General features: G+C 36.0%; 2 protein-coding genes across 5 annotated transcripts; one reads left to right on the top strand and one right to left on the bottom strand.

The window, feature by feature from the left end:
- Positions 1–501: 501 nt before the first annotated feature.
- Positions 502–5972, top strand: LOC116006068 (transcription factor MYB3R-3). Of its 2 annotated transcripts, none has more exons than XM_031246331.1 (9): positions 502–938; positions 1349–1528; positions 2091–2142; positions 2321–2378; positions 2506–2600; positions 2718–2821; positions 3436–3564; positions 4231–5293; positions 5407–5702. In XM_031246331.1, the coding sequence occupies exons 2-8, from the start codon at positions 1383–1385 to the stop codon at positions 5285–5287; spliced, it is 1641 nt and encodes a 546-aa protein (XP_031102191.1). In that variant the 5' UTR covers positions 502–938; positions 1349–1382; the 3' UTR covers positions 5288–5293; positions 5407–5702. The 2 variants fall into 2 exon arrangements, with proteins under 2 accessions (XP_031102191.1, XP_031102190.1); XM_031246330.1 differs by lacking the exon at positions 5407–5702 and adding an exon at positions 5713–5972 and having other exon boundaries at positions 505–938.
- A 1926-nt stretch (positions 5973–7898) lies between these two features.
- On the bottom strand, positions 7899–20681 carry LOC116006531 (E3 ubiquitin-protein ligase PRT6). 3 transcript variants are annotated; one of them, XR_004095147.1, is made up of 19 exons: positions 20251–20681; positions 18818–19933; positions 16740–17881; positions 16457–16597; positions 14818–15061; positions 14010–14717; positions 13317–13517; positions 12531–13213; positions 12380–12431; positions 11667–12294; positions 11359–11567; positions 10737–11272; positions 10553–10657; positions 10406–10472; positions 9946–10023; positions 9746–9814; positions 9154–9262; positions 8927–9054; positions 7899–8201 (listed from the first exon to the last, which is right to left on the bottom strand). XR_004095147.1 is itself a non-coding variant. In XM_031246945.1 (17 exons), the coding sequence occupies exons 1-17, from the start codon at positions 20317–20319 to the stop codon at positions 9188–9190; spliced, it is 6123 nt and encodes a 2040-aa protein (XP_031102805.1). In that variant the 5' UTR covers positions 20320–20681; the 3' UTR covers positions 9151–9187. The 3 variants fall into 3 exon arrangements, 1 of the variants encoding a protein (XP_031102805.1); XR_004095148.1 differs by having other exon boundaries at positions 8968–9054; XM_031246945.1 differs by lacking the exons at positions 7899–8201; positions 8927–9054 and having other exon boundaries at positions 9151–9262.
- Between the last annotated feature and the right edge of the window lie 250 nt (positions 20682–20931).

Raw genomic sequence — 20931 nt, 5'->3', positions numbered from 1 at the left:
CTTTGTAATAGATTAATGTTTGTATTTAAAAAAAAATAAACTAAAGAACTAAAATATAAATTTTTAATTTTTTTAACTAAATAAAAAATTATTTTATGACTTTTAATTAAACGCTATAAAAAAATATTTTTTTAAATACTATTTTTTTTTAATTTTTTTTTCAGAAATCGTATTTCGTATTTCCAAACCACGCTTAAATCACTGCACAAATCTCAGCATTTCAGCAGTTAAATCTTAAATCCCAACTTCGGAAATTAGAAACGTATGGTTCGAACAATAAATACTGAGAGTTTTTTTTTTAATATGTTTTATGTTTTAACTTTTAAGTACAACTAACTATGCTACAATGTAGTATTGAGCAATTTGAAAAAATCATTTTGTACCACTAGACCATAGGATTATTGGAGAGATTTTTTAAATTAGAATTTGGATTTGTAATAAAATATTATTATTATTTTTTAATTAATAAAAATATAAGAGAGAGTTAGAGTTCAGAAACGTATCAAACACGAATGGTTGATTTTAATCAACGGCTAAAATTGCCCGGGAAGCATTACACACCATGCACTTGACCGACAATTTAACCATATTTGATTTCTTTTTGTTTTTTTGGGTGAAACTGTTAACGGCGTCGTTACGGAACCTCCTAGTAGTCGCTCTCCCCATCATCAGACCCGAACACTTAACGGCACAACAGACGGCACCGTCGGTGACCCTTAGCTATCCGTTATATACAAAACCTTTTTTAACGCATAAATATATATTTAGATTTACTCTTATATTCTCATTCAACGGGCGAGGTTTTTCCTTCGAAGCGAAAGCTCAATTGTTTTCCTTTTCGATTTTTACGGAGAAGACTCAGAGGTTTGATGTGGTCCAAGGATTTCGGTTCGATGAGCTCGAACTGAATTCCCGCCATTTTTTCCTTCCCGTTTGAGGTTAGTTTACCGTTGAATTATTGAAACTGCGTTGAAAGAGCTCTGTTTGATTTCCAGGGAGTGAATTTTACTGATTTTTGGTTGGTTAAACTGTGGATATTTAAACTATCCTCAATTGATTAGTCGGGATAGGGGTTTTTTTGTTGCATTTATTGGTAGGTAAGGCTAGGGATTGTTTTATTGGTTTGGTTTTGTTTGGTTAATTCATTTTTGATCTGAAGATCAGGTTTTGAGATCTGGATTTAGCTTGATATCTTGATTACGTGCTGGAGTTTGTTTAAGTTAGTTATTGTTAGGGTTTTAGAGCTTTAGGGGTGGATTCAGTTAGTTATTGTTCAATTGGAATTTGTTTAAGAGTTCATGTTTTTATTGAATTGTGTTTTTCATACTGGTGATTGTTTCTCATTCAGCATTGAGTTTTGAAAGTTGAGGTGTGAGCCTAAGATGGATCAAGCTAGAACAGAGGATTGCTGGGTGGAGAATAAGCAATCAACACCTGCTTCAAGTTCTTCAGTTTCTGAGAATAGTGGGAGTACTAACTTCAAGTCACCAGAGATCTCTAGCCCCATGACGTCGTCACCTTCGAATCAGTACCGACCTCTTCTCTTTATTCTTAGAATAGTAGAAGCCTTCTCGTTGTTGTGATACAATGTTTTCTTTGGCACTTTGCCACAGGCTCTGAACTATATTGGGGCGCATACAATGTTGCATGCTTGTGAATTGTGATATATATATTTTTATTCAACACCTAAACTTAGATGATTCCCAGAAATGAATCTAAATTTGAGAATGAATATCTGGGGAGCTCTGATATAAAAGAGCAACCCAATAATAAAACAGTATTATCAACACCTAAAGCTTATAATGAGTACAATATGGTATTTTAGGCTATATGTCTTGATCAATGCTATCCTTGTCCCACTAAGCTTCAGCTGCCCCATTCTTCCCTCTATAGATTTATTCAGCTATATGAATTCACAATTCAGATTCATTATCATTTGAAATGCTTGTGCATGTATCATTAATGTCCTTGGGTTGTGTAGTCAAATAATTTGATCTTTAAGTATTTTTTATATGGATAGAGAAAGGACACTTATTCTTTTGGTTATAACTTAATGATTAACTATTGCTACATGAAATTCAAATTTTTAGGAGAGCAAGTGGTCCTATAAGACGAGCAAAGGGTGGCTGGACTCCTGAGGAGGTAAGCATGTTTCTTTCAATGAACATATAATGATCTGAAAAATGAACTACCTTTGGAATTTTTTTGGAGGAATATTTACTCCACCTCAAGCCTTTTATTCTCATTAATTATGCATTTAGAGCATTGTTTTTATTATGTTCTACATTTTTTTAAAGTACATCATGATGATTTGTTACAGGATGATATGTTAAAGAAGGCTGTTGCAGCATACAATGGGAAGTGTTGGAAGAAAATAGGTAATTAAAACTATTGGAAATTTGCATCTGCTGCCTGCATTTTCTCTTATATATGCCTGTGGTATACATTTTTGTTTTATGCTTTAATATGTAATAAGAATGTGATTTGATACTTGATCTCTTTCAGCTGAATTCTTTCCCAGTAGATCAGAAGTACAATGCCTGCATCGGTGGCAAAAGGTTCTAAATCCAGATCTTGTAAAAGGTCCCTGGACTCAGGAGGTCAATTACTAGTTTTTGCTTCATTTTTGCATTGGTATCAGCCTCATTAATGGAGTTTAAAGAATTTGAGGTTTTCTCAAATCTGTAACTACAAAATTTTGGCTGTTATTCTTACAGGAGGATGATAGAATCATTGAACTTGTAGGGGAGTATGGGCCTACAAAATGGTCTATCATTGCAAAGTCATTACCTGGTCGAATAGGAAAACAATGCCGAGAGAGGTAATGTCATTAATGGCATATATCTCCTATTCAAGAGAATTATCTTGAATTTTGTATCTTTCTGCACTTTGAATGTTCTGTTTTTTAGTTTTTTCTCTTTTGTTTAGTTAGTTTCCATTTAAGGCATGAATCATTATTAGTTTTTCATTTTGAAGTCTAAAGTATCTTTGTTATGATTGTAGTAATTTCGTCCTACGAAGCTGCTATTTGTTTGAATCTATTTAAATATAATTCAGTTGTTGCATAACCACATTTTGGTTTTGTATTTTTGTACAGGTGTCTTTTCGCAACTGCTGTGTGTTTGAAACAACTTGCTTATTTAAACACAACTCAACTGTTACACAATCATGATTTAATTTGTATTTGTCGTGTGGGTGTCTTTGTGGAAGCACGTGTTTTGTCTTTAAGCGTTAGCTTTCATTACATAGATGTAATGGATTTAAATTCTAATTTTTGTACTCTGGTATTGTCTTATGTATTGCGTATTTGCGTATCTTTTAAGCTTACTACTTCAAAGCTCCTCCCCTTTTTTTTTTTTTTTTTTAATAACCTTCCAAGATTTTTCTTCTATGTGCATTAGCTTGATGCATGGTTTATGCTTAAACTTTTTTTAGGTGGCACAATCATTTGAATCCTAATATAAAGAAGGATGCTTGGACATTAGAGGAGGAGCTAGCACTCATTAATGCTCATCATGTCCATGGGAATAAATGGGCTAAAATAGCAAAGGTCCTACCTGGAAGGTATTCAGTCCATGCATTTCTTTCTTGTATGATGGCAATTTTAATGTCACTGTCTAAAGCCATCTTGACCCTTTGATCCAAACTATAGCTAAAAACAGCTATGTTGAATGCTGATGGGGGTTTTTATTGGTTTTTCACTAAACTAGATGATTCATACCAAATAAGCATTCAAGTATAGGTTGGTGTTCATAAGTTCTGATCAATTATTTACTATGTTCTTCTGCATGCTCACTAGGATCACATTCCATTTCTCGTCTGTTTCCACCCTTTTTTTTTTTGGGTGTGGGCAAAGGCATTGTCAATTTTATGGCTTTTGTCTAGGCCGTGTCTTTATCAGCACTCTGAGATCACTATTCTTATTCCATGTTTGCAGATTTCCAATGAACATGATATTTTGATGAATTTAATTTTATTCTTGATCCCTTTGGTGTTACGGAGTATTTTCATATGATTAGAGGTTGGACTATTATGGAGTTCTGATGAAAGTATACTGGTGGTAGTACTAAATGGTTGGGATTTGGCAATTTGAGCTTTAACCTGGATAACAAGTCCTAATCAATTTGTTTAGTTACAAGTCATGGAAAATACATGAAAATTTCTACTCTATAGTTTATTTCAGTCTGCTTTCTCTCTCGCTGCCGATATTGATGACTTCTTTCTGCACAGGACTGATAATGCAATAAAGAATCACTGGAACAGTTCTTTGAAGAAAAAATTGGATTTCTATTTGGCTACAGGAAACCTACCACCTGCTGCTAAGAATGGCCACCAAAATGGTTGTAAAGATATCAGTAGAACAGTTACAAAGAATAAGCGGCTTCAGTGCTCAAAGAAACAATCTGATTCAACTGGCCTGGAGTCACCAGCAACAACAGATGTATGTATATTCCAAGTAGACGGTAAGGTTCACGAAGAACCCAGGACACCCGTCACGGTTATGAACATGGGTGCTTCAACCAGTGTTCAGCAGAATAAGCCTGCTAATTCTGAAAGTGTTCAATATGAGGTGCAGTCATCAGTGTGTCCGCAACGGATTGATACAATTCATGCTATTTCTAGTACAGATCTAAAGTTCGAGAGCTGCAGAGTTAGTGATGAAAACGGGCAACATAAGTTGGCATTTTCTGGTATCCCTACATACATTACTGTATACTATGATTCCCCACAACTACATAGTTATGTTCAGCTGGAGAGAGATCATCAAAATCTCCCCTGGGCACATCATGAATCTCAGCAAAGTCCTAGTTTGCTACCTGCTACTTTTCTAACACCACCCAGCCTTAAAGGGAGCAATTTGTATGGACAAACCCCCGAGTCTATACTAAAAATTGCTGCCCAAAGCTTCCCAAATACACCCTCTATATTAAGGAAGAGAAAAACTGATGTTCGGTTAATCACACCATCAAAGGTTGTAGATGGTAAGAAACCTCGTACATCTTCTGAGGAGCAACGGATTGACATGTCAGAAAACTCTGGTCTGCAAGATGGAAGTCCGTCTCGGAATTCTTCATATAATAACAGTGGACTGAGCAGCACCCAAGTTTATAATGCATCTCCTCCATATCGGTTAAAATCAAAACGTACTTCTGTCTTGAAGTCTGTGGAGAAGCAGCTTGAGTTTGCATTCGAGAAAGAGCAGTCTGATGATACTACTTCAACTGTAAAACAGATTTCTCAGGCGACCAAGGATTCGCCTCATAAATCAAAGATGGCCATCACCTAGATTAGTGTAAGTTCATTTTTCACTTAAGCTTTACTACTAGTCTTCACTTGTTTCTTATCATGAAAGAATAAGATTGGGTTAGGTGTAGCGTCCAACTGCTCATATCTGTTGACTGTTAGGCCATAAGTCCAAGCATGGTAAACAACCTTGCGATTTAACATCGTTACATTTTAATAAACCCTACATGACGCTGTGGCCCCGTGCATTGAATCCCACATTTCCCACCCATCTACAGGTAATATCCTAACAGCAAATGGAGTTTGTTTCGTACTATGTTGTGCTGTCTCAAGCAGCAGTTTGTTGCCACGTTTTAATCATGTGTCAATTTGATTCTTCTGAAATAAGGATATAATGGCATTATTGCATAAACTGGATGTAGTGAATTCTCTTAGACTGAAATATTTACTGTCATCTTTTTTGTTTAGAATGCGAGATGGATTCTGTGTTGGGATGCAATGGATGAAGCTTTCTCAACTACTCAGAACACTTCACTGCCCAGATGTTAGCAGTTAGCTAAATGATTTTTTTTTATTTTTTTTTTTCATTTTTTACCATAGTGAGTTATTTTTACCTGCACTAGGAAATTCTCCTTAGTCCTTACCCATTATTTTTCATGACTAATAATTGGTAATAATGCCTTTCTAAAGGAAAGTTCAATGATTTATATAGAGCAGTCATTGTCAAATTTCACTCTACTGTTCATATAATAATTTCACTCTATTGTCAAATCTCAGTCTACTAAGGTGTTATTGGAAAACATACATAGCGCATGAACAAGTTGGAGTGCACCCTTGACTCTTGTAGTGTATTCTTTTTGAAAACATATTCAAGATTCATTTTAGACCAACAAAAAAAGTGTTCTTGATAAAAATGTCAGACCATATTACTTATTAATTGTTGAAACGTGGACTATATTATGATAAGTATTCTCATTTAAAAAAATCACATGGTAATCAAATATTTAAAGAAAGTTAAAATATTAATGTCAAGTAATTATTAATTTAATACAAATTTTTAATTTGTCATGTTCTCGTGTGTTTCCTTGCTTCTTCATCAAGATACAATGCTTCTAAATTCTAATTCGTGTGGTGTCTCACCCTTATGAACTAGTAACAATGTGTGCTCCTCTCCATTTTTGAGTACCCATCTTTTTTTAAAGGAAAATATTATATGTAGACACTTGTATTGAAACTTTTACTAGCAACTTTTAGTGCTCCTCTCCATTTTTGAGTACCCAGTGTAGGAAAATATTACTTGGATTCTACTAGCAACTTTTACTCCTGATGTAGACACTTGTATTGAAACTCACATGAAAAAATAGCTTATCAGTGCCCGTCACATAAGGGAGTAAGATTTGAGAATCCATGTAATAGAACTCTTTTTTTAATGTTCGATTATAGTAAAAAAAGATCTTTTAATTTTTAACTATCAAATTAACAAAATATTGTGTGTGTGTGTGTGTGTATATATTAGATTAAATTATTATAATATAGAATAATACTATAATACTTTCAAAACAAAAAAATTGAAGTTGACCCGTGAAGTCCGAAGCCCGCATATAAAACAGGTTAGGGACTTAGAGTTGAATAATTTTAACTTGTGGGTTCGTGGGTAGACCGGCAAAGACCTGCAAAAATTACAGTCTGCAGTGAGACAACCCTAATGAGGTAGATCAGCTCATATTATACCCTTTAGACACCTACGACATTACAGAGAGTTTCCTACACTGGATGTCATTTTGTTGTTGCAATTCTACAACTAATTATTTGACTTGAGTTATATACTCATATGATTGTCTTGCGTGTAAAATGGATTAGGACTTGCTTGTACATCACTTCTCTTTCCTAATCTTGGTTAGAGAAAGCAAAATTTATGGTTCTAATTTAGTTTATTGAAATCTTGGTTAATTAAAGCAAATTTGATAGTTCTAATATAGTTTTGTTCAATAAAGAATCCACATGAGATAACAACATGTTCCATTCTTTCAACTACTTCATATCCATTTTTTCAACTACTTCATAATAAAATTCATTATTATAATGTAATAAAAATAAATTTCATGGCTACAACTATAACTTTCATTCATTTGGAATAATATTAGATGAAATTGTACGGTAATTGTAACTAAAAAAAATGATTATCAATTGAATAGAAATGAAATGATATGAAAGTTGGTAATGATGCAAATAATAGTAAATAAATTTCAAACCAATCAAATGATTATGAAAGTTGGTAATGATGCAAATAATAGTAAACAAATTATATTGAAACTCGATTCATCAACCTTACCAATGGATATAGACATCAATGGATATAAACATTTTAAATTTAATCCAACTATATACATAGTGAGAAGATTTTTAAAATAAAATAACTCATCGCCAATGTTGTCTACCTCAAAAGAACCTATTTAATTTATTATTTTTTGAAAGAAAGACATAAGCTATATTAATTTAAATCCGAGTTTAGAATGAGAGCAATGAAAGGAAAAGGAATAGAAGCATGGATTTTCCCAGAATCCGAGTTTAGACATAACCCTGCCACGTTTGGGAGAGACAGATCCTATTTAAAATTTTTAAAAAACAAAACAAAAACCAGAGCTAATTCAGCCCTAGGCATTATAAATTTATGACTTTTATTGATTGGACTACAATTGTCACTATAAGGAACCAATGCAATATTTTAGAAAGCTAAGAAACCGGTTGAGTAAAGAGTAAAGAGCCCAAGCAAAGTAAAGTTAATATATAGCTCACTTAGAGATGAGAAGGTGAATAGATTACAAATTGACAGACTAATTTTTTTTGCATATGCACAACTATACAGCAGAATATGCGGCAGTATGTTTGCAGCCTCGCAAACCAGCTGCCACTGCGCCCTGGCAAAAGGAAACCAGACTTATCTCCCACATAGATATCTGCCACACAAAAATGTGTTACTTAAAGAAGAAAGCGATGCACATATACACCTTCAAGTATAAAAATACTTAAACTTCCTCTATGCACAACTCCTTATATGTAGGGGTGGCAATTTAGCCCAAATCTGTTGGGGAAATCGATTCCCTTCCCCAACAATTATATGGGGGAGTACCCTCTTCACCGCACCCCACCCTGACACACACACATACACACACACAGACCATAAAGAAGTCTCCCAAAGTTGCAACGTAGATGTCATGTCTGTGGCCAAAAGAAGAATCAGAAGGGCAACATCAGTACTAACATTTTGCTGGTTAAGGTATTCGGCAATGGTTGCATATCAATGGAAACAAGTGTAGATCTCTCCCCTTTTTGGGCCCTTTAACCTCTAATTTCTTAATTATATATTTGTTAGTGTATTATTAACACTATTCTGTGTCTTGTTTTATCTGTTTCAAAATTTATGTAGTTCATTCATGGTGGGGGCCAATAAGCATAAACTGATAAACCTAGTCAGGGCTGTGTTCCCCACCCCTTGAAGGGGAGCAAAGTCGGGGTTAAGCTTTTGCCATTCCTATTCATATGGTAGTTTGGTAAGCCAAATTCAAAGCTTCAAATGTCAGATTTCATTGCTTAGCACAAAAAAGTGTTTACCCTAACCAAAATGGCAAAACTACTCAAAGGTAACAGTTCTCTATTAACTAAATTGAAAAATTCCACCAACCTAAATATGCTGTACATGTGACCATAATGGACAACACTCACTTGTGGATCCTCTTGCATTTGAACCAAAACTTGGAAATATGGACAGCAGCCCCATAGCATCTGACACAACTTTTAGAATTCTTTTACCTGCTTGTACCATAAAATCAAATTAAGATAAATATCAATTGTTAAAGAAAGAAAAAAAGTGAGATGAATTGACTGCATAATCCAACTTCAGCAGCATACCTCTATTAGAACATTGCTATGACAATGATTGAAGCTAAAGCATGAAAAAGGCACCAACAGATGTTTGACGGAGCACCTTGGAACTTCGATCAAGGCCATGAGAAGCCACCTAGAATAACAAAATGATACAATGTTAGCATGCAGCAAGAAGAGAATTACTTTTAAGTAACAGTTATAGCGAAGCTTGTGGATGCATTTCTTAAGATTTGATGGGCATAAAACTCTACAAATACGGGAAAAAAAGTTCCATTCATTGTAATATTTTTAAGTGAACTAGTTAAACTAATTCAGGGGAAGAAGAAAGATTAAAAAAATGAGCTCATCATTCATCATATGTACTGAGAAACAAAAACCAAATATTTAACATATTCCTGGAAATACTATGTCAAATTTTATATTTTTCTTGAAAAAGATATATCCTAGCAATTCTCAAGATCTTGGGCATTTTCTCTGTTTGTTCAACCTTTTCAGTCTTTATTACAATTTTTTCTTTCAAGTAAAATCCATCTCAATTACAAATAATTATACCACCAAACTGCATGCAAATAAAAACTGTCAAAAGCAGCAAGGGTAATATAGTGCTTCTAAATACCATATGCGTTAGAGCTGCATAGCGTTCCTCATTCAGATACAATGGCTTCCCTCTATGCATCTCAATGTCCTACAAATTGTTGGAAAAGAAAAAAAAAGTGAGATCAGCATTGATTGAGAATGTAACTTCAAGTTAAAACGTAAAATCAAGATGCACTATCAGGGATAGCTAATTAGCTATTGATAAAATAACCAGATTACCTCTTCACCAAATGCATCCAAGTAAGGGGAATGCCACAGTGCTTGACGAGCAGACCTTTGAAGCAAGATTGTGGTTTTCTACAATGACAACAAGAAGTGACCTCATTGTTGTTTGTTTGTTTGTTTGTTGGGAAATCACCATTTTGGTCCCTCAATTGTTTCCCAATTGTCAATGTAGTCCCTAGTTTTCAATTTCAACTAATTTGATCCTTGAATTGTTTAAAATTTCGTCAATTTGATCCTTGAAGGGTTTACTTGACGAAATTTTAAACAATTCGAGGATAAAATTAGTTTAAATTGAAAACTAGGAACTACATTGACAGTTGGGAAACAATTGAGGGACCAAAATGGTGATTTCCTCTTTGTTTGTTTGTTTTTCTTTTTTTGGTAATGTTAAAAGCAAAGATGAAAATATGCAACAAATAGAGATCTGTGTGAAAAGGAAAGTCCTAAAACTTACTCGAATTAACAAGAACACCCCAGTACCAGCACCACAGGCCAGTGCATGAACTTGGCAACTGTTTTGCCTTGAGATTAAAACAAACTGCATCAATGATCCTTCAAGAGCATAGAAATTAAAAGTAACATGCAGAAGATGTGTCCAAACCTGCAGCATGTTCTCCAGGATGGCGAGCACAGTCTACCACAAAGCAGGCATAATGCAGGTTCCTCAGGAACACTCCCACAGTCAGGGCAATGCTGCTTAATATACCTTTAAAAAAAACCGACAAAACCAGTTGGATCTTTGAAAGAAAATGGATAAATAATTTATGAAATTTAAAGAAACTAACCTTTGCAACAAATCCTGATAAAGATGAGGCAAAACCATTAATCTGAATGGGACAGCAGGGGTGGAATACAGAACACACTGTTTATTACAATCTTGAAACTCGGAAAGACACCGGAACCATCTCGGAACTACAAACCGTAAAAATTCATCATTAAGAACAATATCAAGTCGGGGAATTTTAAATATTTTCTCCAGTTTTCCTATTTCTAAGAGATCCTCTGTAGAATCCTCAGCACTTTGCATCATCTCATCTGTTGATTTTGATAATCCATCTGACATGCAAGACCCTTCACTAAATGGAACCAAGGTTGAAGAATGAATTAATTTCCACAGTAGTGCACATCGTCGCAAATAAGGAAAGCTCAGGCTATGAATTGCCTCCGTGATATCACAAGAAGTTTTGATATGGTTAGAATCAAAACAATCACCAGTAGCTCTAAAGTCTCCCATAACTTTGTAGACATCTATAACCAGACCATCATTATGGTCTAATTCACTCAAATTGCATTGTTGCTTTTTGCAGTATGTTGCTATCCCCTGCAACCAAAAGAAAATATTAACACTGATATAAGGTTCAAATCTAGACTTAGTTATCAGAGTTCAGATGAATGAAAATTTCAAACCTGAATTATGGTTATGGCATAAAAGAGATGAACAAGAGACAAAAAGGTCTCCTCGCATGAAAGAAAAGGACAAGGAAGACAATAAATTATCCACATTAGCGATGAAAAAGCATCATGGGCAAGAATAGGATCAGAAGCTCGGTTCCAAAACTGCACATCAGGGTACTGAACTTCTATATCAGTAAGTTTCAAGATTTCTTGCATGTTACCTGCAAAGCATATAGCCAAAACTATTTTAGCAAATCGCTCATAAAACAACAGGATGAATTTGAAAAAAAATTAAGAGTAACCAGCACCAGGAGTCATACCACTGCATCTATTGCTTGGGTTTTCACCTATAAAAATGCTTGAGCATATAGATACTGCTAAAAGCTGGATGCCTCTTAATCTTATAAGGACATCAAGTGAGTTCTTTGTTCTTGTGCTATTTACAGTACTAAGCAGCAAAGACAATATTAAACCATTTGAAGACTTGAGTTCTTTATACAGCGAACCAAGGGTGCAGTTTGATGCCAATGAAGTCTTTCTGGATCGAGAAGCAACTTCTGTTGACATGAGGGAGTACTTAAGTGTGTCATACAAAATTAATGAAGGGCTTAGCCTATCAGATTTCAAAATCTTATCACTGCCTGGATAGTACATTCCACCAAGTACACTGGAAACAGATTCAAGATTTGATCTTGACCTTCCATATTCTTGCATTGGAAGAGCTCTAAGAATCTCACAACTCTCAGCAATATCAGCCACACTTTGCAGGAGGGACAGGGCTTCTTTAACAAGCAGTGAAGTTGCTACTCTATTCGATGAAGCTAAACAGCCATTGGAATCTAATATAAAGCGGGATAACTCAACTGATGGTGTCATTTTTACATCTCTGGGCAGTCTCGGAAGGACTGAATTTGCAAGCCCACGACAAACAGGACAGAGGAACTCTCCCTGATACCACACAGGATGTCAAATCAATTTCACATCATTAAGTTTAAAGTTTAAACAAAGTAACAGTCTGAAGAGAAGTCTGTACCTGATCCAGATCAACTATATGACCACCTTCAAAAACAATTCTTCTTGTATATCTGTATAGCAGTGAAAAAAATATTTTTAGGAGATGGAGAAAAAATGGTAAACATAGAGTTCCATAGCAATCCAATGCATTCCTTGATGAGGAAATTTACCTTTCTTTAAGTGATTGCAAATAGCGATCTAGACACCCTTGATGCACTGCATGCCCACATGACGAAAGATAAATCCCATCACAATCTGAGGGGCCAAAACCATCATATGCAGTAACCTGCTTCCTAGGCTCCGACACTGACGTGTATTCATTTCCTGATCCAGAAGGATTATCTGGTGTTTCTCTAGCAAGAGCAGCAATGTATTTTCCAAGCACAAATGATTTAATATTTCCCTTGCAGGCCACACTGTCCTGTTCAGAGGGAGATTTTCTCTTGCTCCATATAACTTCTAAACGTGAAATATTGTGGTGCATTCTTTCCTGAATCAATGAGTACATGTACTCATCAAATGACTGGAAGAGAGAAGTTTCCATTTTCTCCACTGCAATGTTTGGTGTGCAAGGAAGTTGAATGTTCTTCACAGAGGGAAAATGGGACTTGATAAATTCCATAAACCTTTCTACTTCTCTAGGTTGCCCTTCTGAAGCAAAATCATTGACTGCATCTTGAATTAATGGAATTAACTGAAATGATGAGACTACATCTGAACTGCTTGAGATATTGCTCCTGGGAGAAGAAACAATTTCTGTTTTTGTGACAGTGGACATAGGCTCTTTCCCTGAGCGGCGAGTTTGTTCCCATAGAGGAGGCCCTTTGTCCACAAGACTTAGAAGCCTTGATTTCTGGTTTAAAGAATTGAAATAAAAATCAGCATTATGTACAATCCAAATGATCACCCAAATTTAGTTATGAGATAGGGACCAGGAATGTCAAACTGTTATCTACCTGAAGAAGAATTAGGTATGATAAGGGACTCTTAGAAGTTGAATTATGGCAAAGAGAACAAGTTATTGACGTATCTTCTTCAGAAGCATGTCCAACATCAGCATCGCATTCTTCTTTTACAAATTCAGAATCATCAGCTCCAGCATCTTCAGTGGAACCAATGCTTGCCAAAAACTTTGATTGCTGAGCCCTCATTTTCTCCTGTATGCCAAATAGAATAGCAGTTAATGAGATCAGAGCTCTCAATAAGTATTGAACTGCCAAAACGACAAAATTGGAGCCAAAGATACCAAGCTATGGCAATAGTTTCACACTCACTTTCACCTGTCAAAATTTACAACTATAAGAATCTCACTTTTTAATGGAGAAATTTCTTATATAAAGGTATATCAGGTTGGGGTTCCTACATATTACAATTAATAAAAGCAAGAAGTCTCATTTGCTCAATTAATTTTACTGCCCTGTAAACTAGCCTTGTTCGGAGACAAGCACCTACGGAAGGCAGACAGCAGAATATCTGATTTCTGATAGAGAAACAGACGGAAGGTCACTAGAAGCATAGCACAAACAGAACTGTCCAATTACCAAAAGTCAAGAATGAAAGTATTGCTCCCACAAAGCAAAAAGACATGTTTGCATCTAGCAACATTAGCAAATAAATTCAGTCATTAATTCCATAACGTAAAATCTCACCAGTATTGCAGCTTGTCTCTCTCGAGCTTTAGCCTTGCGTTTGTCACTATCTGAAAGTGACCCCGAGCCATTAACATCACCCCCGGGAAGAGACTGTAAGAGTTGATTGGCCATTTCAGGTGCAAGGCTTTGGAGTTTGGTCATGCATCCATGTTCAAGCTCAGCAAACTTCTTCAGCAAACTTTCAACCAAAGATGAAAGGTTAAAGTTTCCAATTTCCATGAAATCATTCTCTTTCTGGTATTTCTTCATCAGCAAAACAAGAAGAGACAGCAAACTCTGGTCACCATATTTACTAATTGAAACTTCCTCAATAGCATGTGCCAAAAGAGGAATCACATCGCCTTCATAACAAGAACGGTCACCAGATCCCTTTTGCACATAACAAATGTCCAATGCGAGTGATAGTAAATGCAGCACATTTAAAAGAACATCATAAGGGGCACGTGAAGCATTAGCCTTATTTGGAAAAAGAGCATAAACTAGACTAGAGCGGATAATTTGGAGAGTCGTCCTACAAGTTGCTACTCGTGCAATCCCACCAAGAGGTGGATAAACTTTCGACCATTTTGGTAGTTGAGTGGTTAAAGCAGATACATTACAGAACCGCATATATCTTTCTTCTGCAACTTGCAAATCCCTTGAATTCCAACGAGGATGATACAAATCAAGTTCCTTCCAATACGGCTTCCGCAATTTATACATGCCCTGCAACAGAAAAGGCAACAGAGAAAATTGGTCCAATCCATTCTTTCACCTATGTTATCATTTCAACCAATCAAATGAAACTTCAAATAGTGAACCAAACCTGATTCGTGCCAGAGGGGTTGGAATACACAGCTATGGAGTCCAAAACTTCCTGAAGCTTATCAATCTTCGATAGATCACGAGGAAGAGACTTTACCAATTGACTGCGAGTAGCATCTCCAATGGATAACCGATATAACAATTCTCTTTGCAAACATTCACTGCTAGTTAGCCCACAAAAACGGCGTTCTTTCACTATTTGTATAATAAGGGTCAGCATTTCTTGCACCAAAGTTGATTCATACCTGAAAATTATTATCAAAACAATAGGAAATTCATAACATTATCCTACTAATAGTAGTAGTAGTAGCAACAACGACAATAACAATGAATGAAAAGAAGTTAGTAGATGAGAAGTAGAACTGGTTTTCCAATGCTGTACCACATCGCAGACTAATGGTGCCTGATCAAATGCAATGACTATATCATAGGTTAAGAATAGAACTTCTAATGCCTTCTAGATTGTCCTAGTTGTGAACGAACAGGCAAAACATGAAACTTGGAATTCAGGCAAAACATGAAATTTGGAATTTGTTTTTGACAGACTCAAATATACAGCATATATAGAATCAAAGCAGGAGCAAGACATCCACTATAAGAACAATAATTAACCTAAAGAAATGGTATAATGTGTGTGTGTCAACACGAAATCCACATATTGTCCTCCAGCTAGCTCTTTTAGACCATAAGAATCTAAATACATATATAACTTACCCCACATTTTCAGCATAAATGCTCAAACTCCAACATAAACTGGGGATGAGCTCATGAGCATTAATTATTATTATTATTATTTTTTGCAAGAAAATTTTCAAGTTGAAAGTTCTATTCTTTTTTAATTGTTCATTGAAGTAAAGAATTTGAACTGTAAATGCTCAAAGAGCATCTTTAGTCAGTTAGTCTAATGTACACACAAATACCCCGTGACACCACTTCTAATAGTTACATAGACAATTAGACATTTTCAACATGTTGAATAAAAACCTACTTTATTCAGAAATTCTCATTTCAACAATCCACTGATGCTCTGCCACGCCTCTCCTATACACTACAGATTCATCAGAGTATCACCAAGTATGTAAATCTGAACACTTGAAGGTACATCTCTAAACTAATTCACACAAGATACCTAGGAAATACATCACATATGTGGACCTGTACAATAAATTTTCAAATTCCTTCATGACTTCCATTTCAGTCAGTCTGGATGATCAGATATATTGAGGCACACATATGACCTATCCATCTGCAGACACGTTCTCAACTAGTTTTATATCAAAAGCAACTAAGTTGAGAGGGAAAATAGAGTAGAAGCTGAAACAACTCTGGGATACATTAAGAGACAGACCTAACTTCGTTGGAGATATGTAATAATTGCCAAAGAGAAAGGAGTGTACATCAGATATTACGATGGCACTACAGACAATGCACCAGATTATATAAAACCAAACTCCCAACAGAAACACATCTTAGATGCAGGCTAAGTAGTTATATATTTAGGTTTACATTGCTGGAGAAGTTTCAGTGATGGAAAAGTGAACGTGACACTTAGACTAGGCTAAGGAAAAACAATTAACAAAAGCATAATTAAGAGTAAAAGTCACCATTCAGAAACAGAAGAGAAGAAATGTATTACGTACTCACTAGACTGTTCAAAATTTAATAAAAGGTAATTTGATAACTCAAAACGTTCCAAGACTCTCTTGACAAAAAGATCAGCGGGAGCCAGGGCAGCACAGCACTGAAGCATAAAGAGATCAAGCTCTAAACCTTGTTCAGACCTGTAAAATCAGAAACAAGGTAAGCAATAAGGCTATGTAAGTAATCCTCATATAAACAATCCAAGTGAAAAGAGCACAAGAAATTATATCTAATTCTTCATGCATGCAAACATATTAAGTATCAAATAAAGAACTCACATACCATCGAACTGAGCGATACCATTCATAGGATAATATGGCAGCATCACCATTCTTACGCCACATTCCAGCATGTACCTGAGCACAGAACACCCTAATCCGAAGAGGATGCTCCATAACAAAAGCAGAGAATCCATGCGGATGACAGCCTCCCAGAACATAGCCAAAAAAGTCATGATGTATGGGCAATGATGAAGCAACACTTTCACCATAACATTTACCTAATGCCCTCTGTAAAATAATTGAAAGTAGTCGATGCAATGGAATGTGAACAGATATATCTTGCACACTAACAGTATATGCAATATCACGCCAATCAGACAAACTAAGCACACGGAGGGCTTCTAATTCAGGGGTATAATCTCCTTCCTGTATACTGTCATTAGAACCACTGGTTCCCGTAATTTCTTGGTCCAAATTTTGAGCAGAATCTAAGTTAACAGTACTACGAGAAGGATGTTTACTTGTAACTTTATTGTTAACAGGTAGAGGTCCACCATATAACTTAAAAACATGTCTGCCTCTTCTGAACTTAGAAAGTGTTTTCCTCAATGCTAAAAGATTACTGCCAGAGCTAGGGCTAGTATTGCGAGATAGGAGGTAAAGTAGTGGTCCTGATGTATCATCTACTCCCAACCAATTCTCAATAGCCCTCAAACACTCAAAAGCTAACCATAAGACAGATGGTGGAAATAGAGAATTCTCAGTAGCCTTAGACATATGATCAAATGAACCCCTATTTGTCACACTACTAACAGAGCTTTCCTGTGATAACCGTCCAACTTTTGCATGCCTCTGGCTATCTTGCTCTTCAAAATCTGGTTTACATGAGTTGGCCAAATCATCCTCTTCAGTCTCATCACAAGAAGAGAATGCACCACCCACTAACAGAGAATGAATGTTTGCAATTGAATGACCCAACACAAAGGGTAAATGCATATTCTCATTTTCTACTTCCACATGAATTCCAATTTCTCTCTTCTGGGGGTTCATTCCTTGCACAAAAGACAACAGTTTCATCCATGTTCTTAGTATATCTCGCCTATCACGAGTCACATATCTCGGCACAACAGAATGACTCATAACAAATCGGATATCTTCAACCACACGAAGAGTAGTCTCATACAGACGTTCCCATTTTGCAACCTGCAAATAAAGGATAAGGTCAAACTTTAATCTATAAAAGCACATACAAGCATATGTCTACATACAAGGTGAATTCAAGATAAATTGATAACATAACACAAATGGCATGGACACTGATGAAACAGTGTGAGGATATGAACAGGACCCTCTATTAGTCCTTACAATTTTCAACCAGTGATATATGGTACTTGGAACTTTTCCCACCAACCTTCAACTAAAGTTAAATTCCTTGCTGGGCATTAGGCTATGATGTAACAAGGAAAACTCATTCAATATCTGTAATGATAGAAACCAGTTCAGGTGGCTCCAATGCAATTTAGGAATCATTCAAAAGCCAAGGAGACTGAGGAATAATTTTGGCATAAAACTATATGCATTTATTGTTGTTTATCACTATTTGATCATGTATAGAGGTAACTAAAGATAAGTTTCACCATTTGAGTACACAACAAAAGAAAAATTAAGCGCACCTATACTATTCCCTCTCTGTTAAAAGTTGCTAATACCTATTCCCTAGAAATTCAATAATATCTTATCAGCCTTCTAGCTGCATAGCCACCATAGGTTTATTAGATATGCCAAGTGTAAGTGACTGGACCTCATTCCTCATACACAACAAGAAGGAAGCTAGATATCATTCCTTTATACAAGACATGGGATTATAAATATACCAAACAATGTCAAATAAAACATTCGATATCATAGGAGTATAGGAAAATTAACAGGACGAAATAGATCAACTACAGTTCTAAACATCAGTCCTGCTAGAACCCATTGAATAACTACCAGAAGAGGCTTGCATATGATAGAATTATGTGTAGACATACATGAAACAGGAACAGCAATAAAAAAAAGTTATGGTATTACTTTACTGAACAAATAGATACTATGCAAATGGATCTTGCTCATGGGGATACGTAAAGCTCATTGCAATACCTGTAATCGACCGTCTTCTCCAGAACAAGAAACAAATATCTCTTCTAAACATTCTAACAGCATAGCCAAAAGATCCATTTCTTTAACAAGACGCGGGGTTAGAGTAGGCACTGTAAATATCTGCACAGAGAATGTAGAGAGCAGCGGATATTTTTTATAAACTGTATCAGTACACTCTTTTATGGCTTCATTGACTACAGTGGGATAATAGCTCAGAAATTCTTTTGCAAATTTGTACTTAAATCGAGGTTCACCCAACAGTTTCAGAAGCAACTCATGTAGCTTCCTGACAACATCCTCATCGCCCATAAACCTCTCCGCTCTCACTAGAATTTCTAATAAACCAGCTGAAGAGAATACTTTCCCAGAAATAAAACTAAGTAAACTCTCACTTGAGTTACAGAATTCCAAGAGCATCTCCACCAGTACAGATGTCAGCTCTTCTGCTGCATTTTTAAGCTCAACATCATGATTATCAGCTCCAGGACTTGACATAGAAATAGTTTCTCCAAACAGCAGCCTTTTTCCCCAGCAAGAAAGTAATGAATCAAGTACAGGTCCCAAAGAGTTTGCATAATCATCTGGAAGTGGTTGTATCTGCTCTGCACCTCTATGCTTGGAACAGAAACCCTCACGCTTCCATGCAGTGACATCCCCACAATCACAGCATCCACCACCAGTATATATAATAGAATAGTCATGGTCCTTGTGGTTACCATTCTGGAAGCATGGCACACATATTGCACATGTAGGATCATGCTCACATGTCCGGCACCGATACGCAATATCATTGTTTCCCCAAACAGCCCCACAAACACCACGTTGACCAACATTCAAACTAGCTAGGTGCTCCAGTGCTGTGCACGGATCACCATCAAACATCAGCCACTGTAACCAAACCATACTTTCATGGAATAAATCCTCGACACCTGAGCCACCACTGGCCTTTGGAGATTCTGCTGCATCTTCTTTAACAGCCTTCACTGCCTCATCATCGGTAGGCAAGATAGCTGAGACAATCTCAGCAATTTGAGACTTATTATTCTTTACATAATCAACTAGTCCAGGCTGAAGTTGTTCCAAATTCTCCTTAGGGACTCCAAGTATCTCAAGCCTCTGATAACAATTCAGGAGAATCCGTAAGTCATTGAAACTTCTCCAAACAACTATGCAACTAGAATAGTTAAATGAATGAATGCTATGTTCATAAAGCAACTAACAAGTAACAATTGCCTCAAAACCAATTTTCTCCTTATAAAACAAAACAGTATGCACCATTAGGAAAAGACGAATACAAATCACATAAACTTTGAATATGTCCAAAAACTAATTATCTACGAATCTTCCTACAATTGCAAGCACGATGTTCACCAAAACTACAATCGAGAGCGAAATTTGTAATTATTTCACATAAAATTAAGTACAAGCAGTACCTCACAGATACACAGTCGACTGAGGATATTGGGCTCTGGGGTCCGCGATGGAGGAGAATCGATATCCATTCGGAAAATCAACCTAATCCAAACGGCGAAATTGCAGCAGAGTTTGATTCCGGAGATTCCACTCCCCAGCTTGAACCACACTGTCACTCTATGTATAACCACTATGCATCCATATGCATTATTGTATCTATCTATCAATCATATGTGTGATGATGATATACACGTAGCATACGACTCCGAAATGAAAAAGCACGGAATCAGAAACCCTAGCTGTTGCGGGTGATTCTAGAGCATCCGATCCATAGAATTCTGGATACGTATTATAAGACGGTTTAACTGTTTAAGCAATTTCTCTCGAACGATCTGAATTTGGTGAGCGTATCAGCGTAATGGATAAAGGTTAATTGCGTACTTGCCTACTTTCTCTCTTCTTCTTCGTTTTGATATTTATCCTTTTTTTTAAATTTATTGTAAATTCAATATTTCGAGATGGACCATATTGGCCTTGGGTGGCCGGAGTTTGGAGACCTACTGACCATTTTGTCCCCATTGCTGATGCTCACACGAGGCGGCTATATTTTTCCCTCGTTTAGCACTAAACCTGTGGTAAAAAGTAGGTAAAATTCATAGTTATATCATTCCTAATAATGGAGTTTTTTTTTTTTTTTTTAG

This window comes from Ipomoea triloba, chromosome 15, assembly GCF_003576645.1.
Source record: "Ipomoea triloba cultivar NCNSP0323 chromosome 15, ASM357664v1".
NCBI classification, from domain to species: Eukaryota; Viridiplantae; Streptophyta; class Magnoliopsida; order Solanales; family Convolvulaceae; genus Ipomoea; species Ipomoea triloba.
The sequence above is the reverse complement of the archived record's forward strand: the minus strand, read 5'-3'. Positions and strand labels throughout refer to the sequence as shown.